This window comes from Egretta garzetta, unplaced genomic scaffold (genome assembly GCF_000687185.1).
Source record: "Egretta garzetta isolate BGI_Z169 unplaced genomic scaffold, ASM68718v1 scaffold348, whole genome shotgun sequence".
Classification (NCBI taxonomy): domain Eukaryota; kingdom Metazoa; phylum Chordata; class Aves; order Pelecaniformes; family Ardeidae; genus Egretta; species Egretta garzetta.
The window spans coordinates 203,266-203,801 of NW_009260620.1; the positions used below are offsets into that span (position 1 = coordinate 203,266).

General features: G+C 65.9%; 1 protein-coding gene across 1 annotated transcript in view; it reads left to right on the forward strand.

Moving 5' to 3' along the window:
- The window catches only part of LOC104132038 (unconventional myosin-If), a 23,006-nt gene extending 22,900 nt beyond the window's left edge, over positions 1–106 (forward strand). Inside the window, 1 exon segment of the mRNA XM_035900736.1 lies at positions 2–106. Coding sequence (XP_035756629.1) covers positions 2–106 — 105 coding nt within the window.
- The last annotated feature ends 430 nt before the right edge of the window (positions 107–536 follow it).

The following is a 536-nucleotide window of genomic DNA, read 5'->3' on the forward strand; positions in this document are numbered from 1 at the left end:
TGCGGCGCTGCCCTCCCGAAACACCAGCCGCCAGTCGAAGACGCGGCCCCCATCCGAGCAGAACATGGATTTCCTCAACGTGCCTGACCAGGGGGTGGCCGGGTAGGTCCCGAACCAGCACCCACATCCCCCCCACCCCATCCTCCCCTCCCACTGCTGCTGGTCCCAGGAGATGCTCTTTCCCCTCTGAGCAGCTCTGGGCAACCTGGCCTTGCTGGTAGGACAGCACCTCCCAGGCTCTGGCACACCCCAGTTCTCCCAGTCCCTTGCACACCCCAGTTCTCCCAGTCCCTTGCACTGGGAGCACCCACCTGAGCTGCTGCCGGGACAGCACCTCCCAGTCCCTTGCACACCCCAGTTCTCCCAGTCCCTTGCACTGAGAGCACCCACCTGAGCTGCGGCCAGGACAGCACCTCCCAGTCCCTTGCACACCCCAGTTCTCCCAGTCCCTTGCACCGGGAGCACCCACCTGAGCTGCGGCCAGGACAGCACCTCCCAGGCTCTCGCACACCCCAGTTCTCCCAGTCCCTTGCACC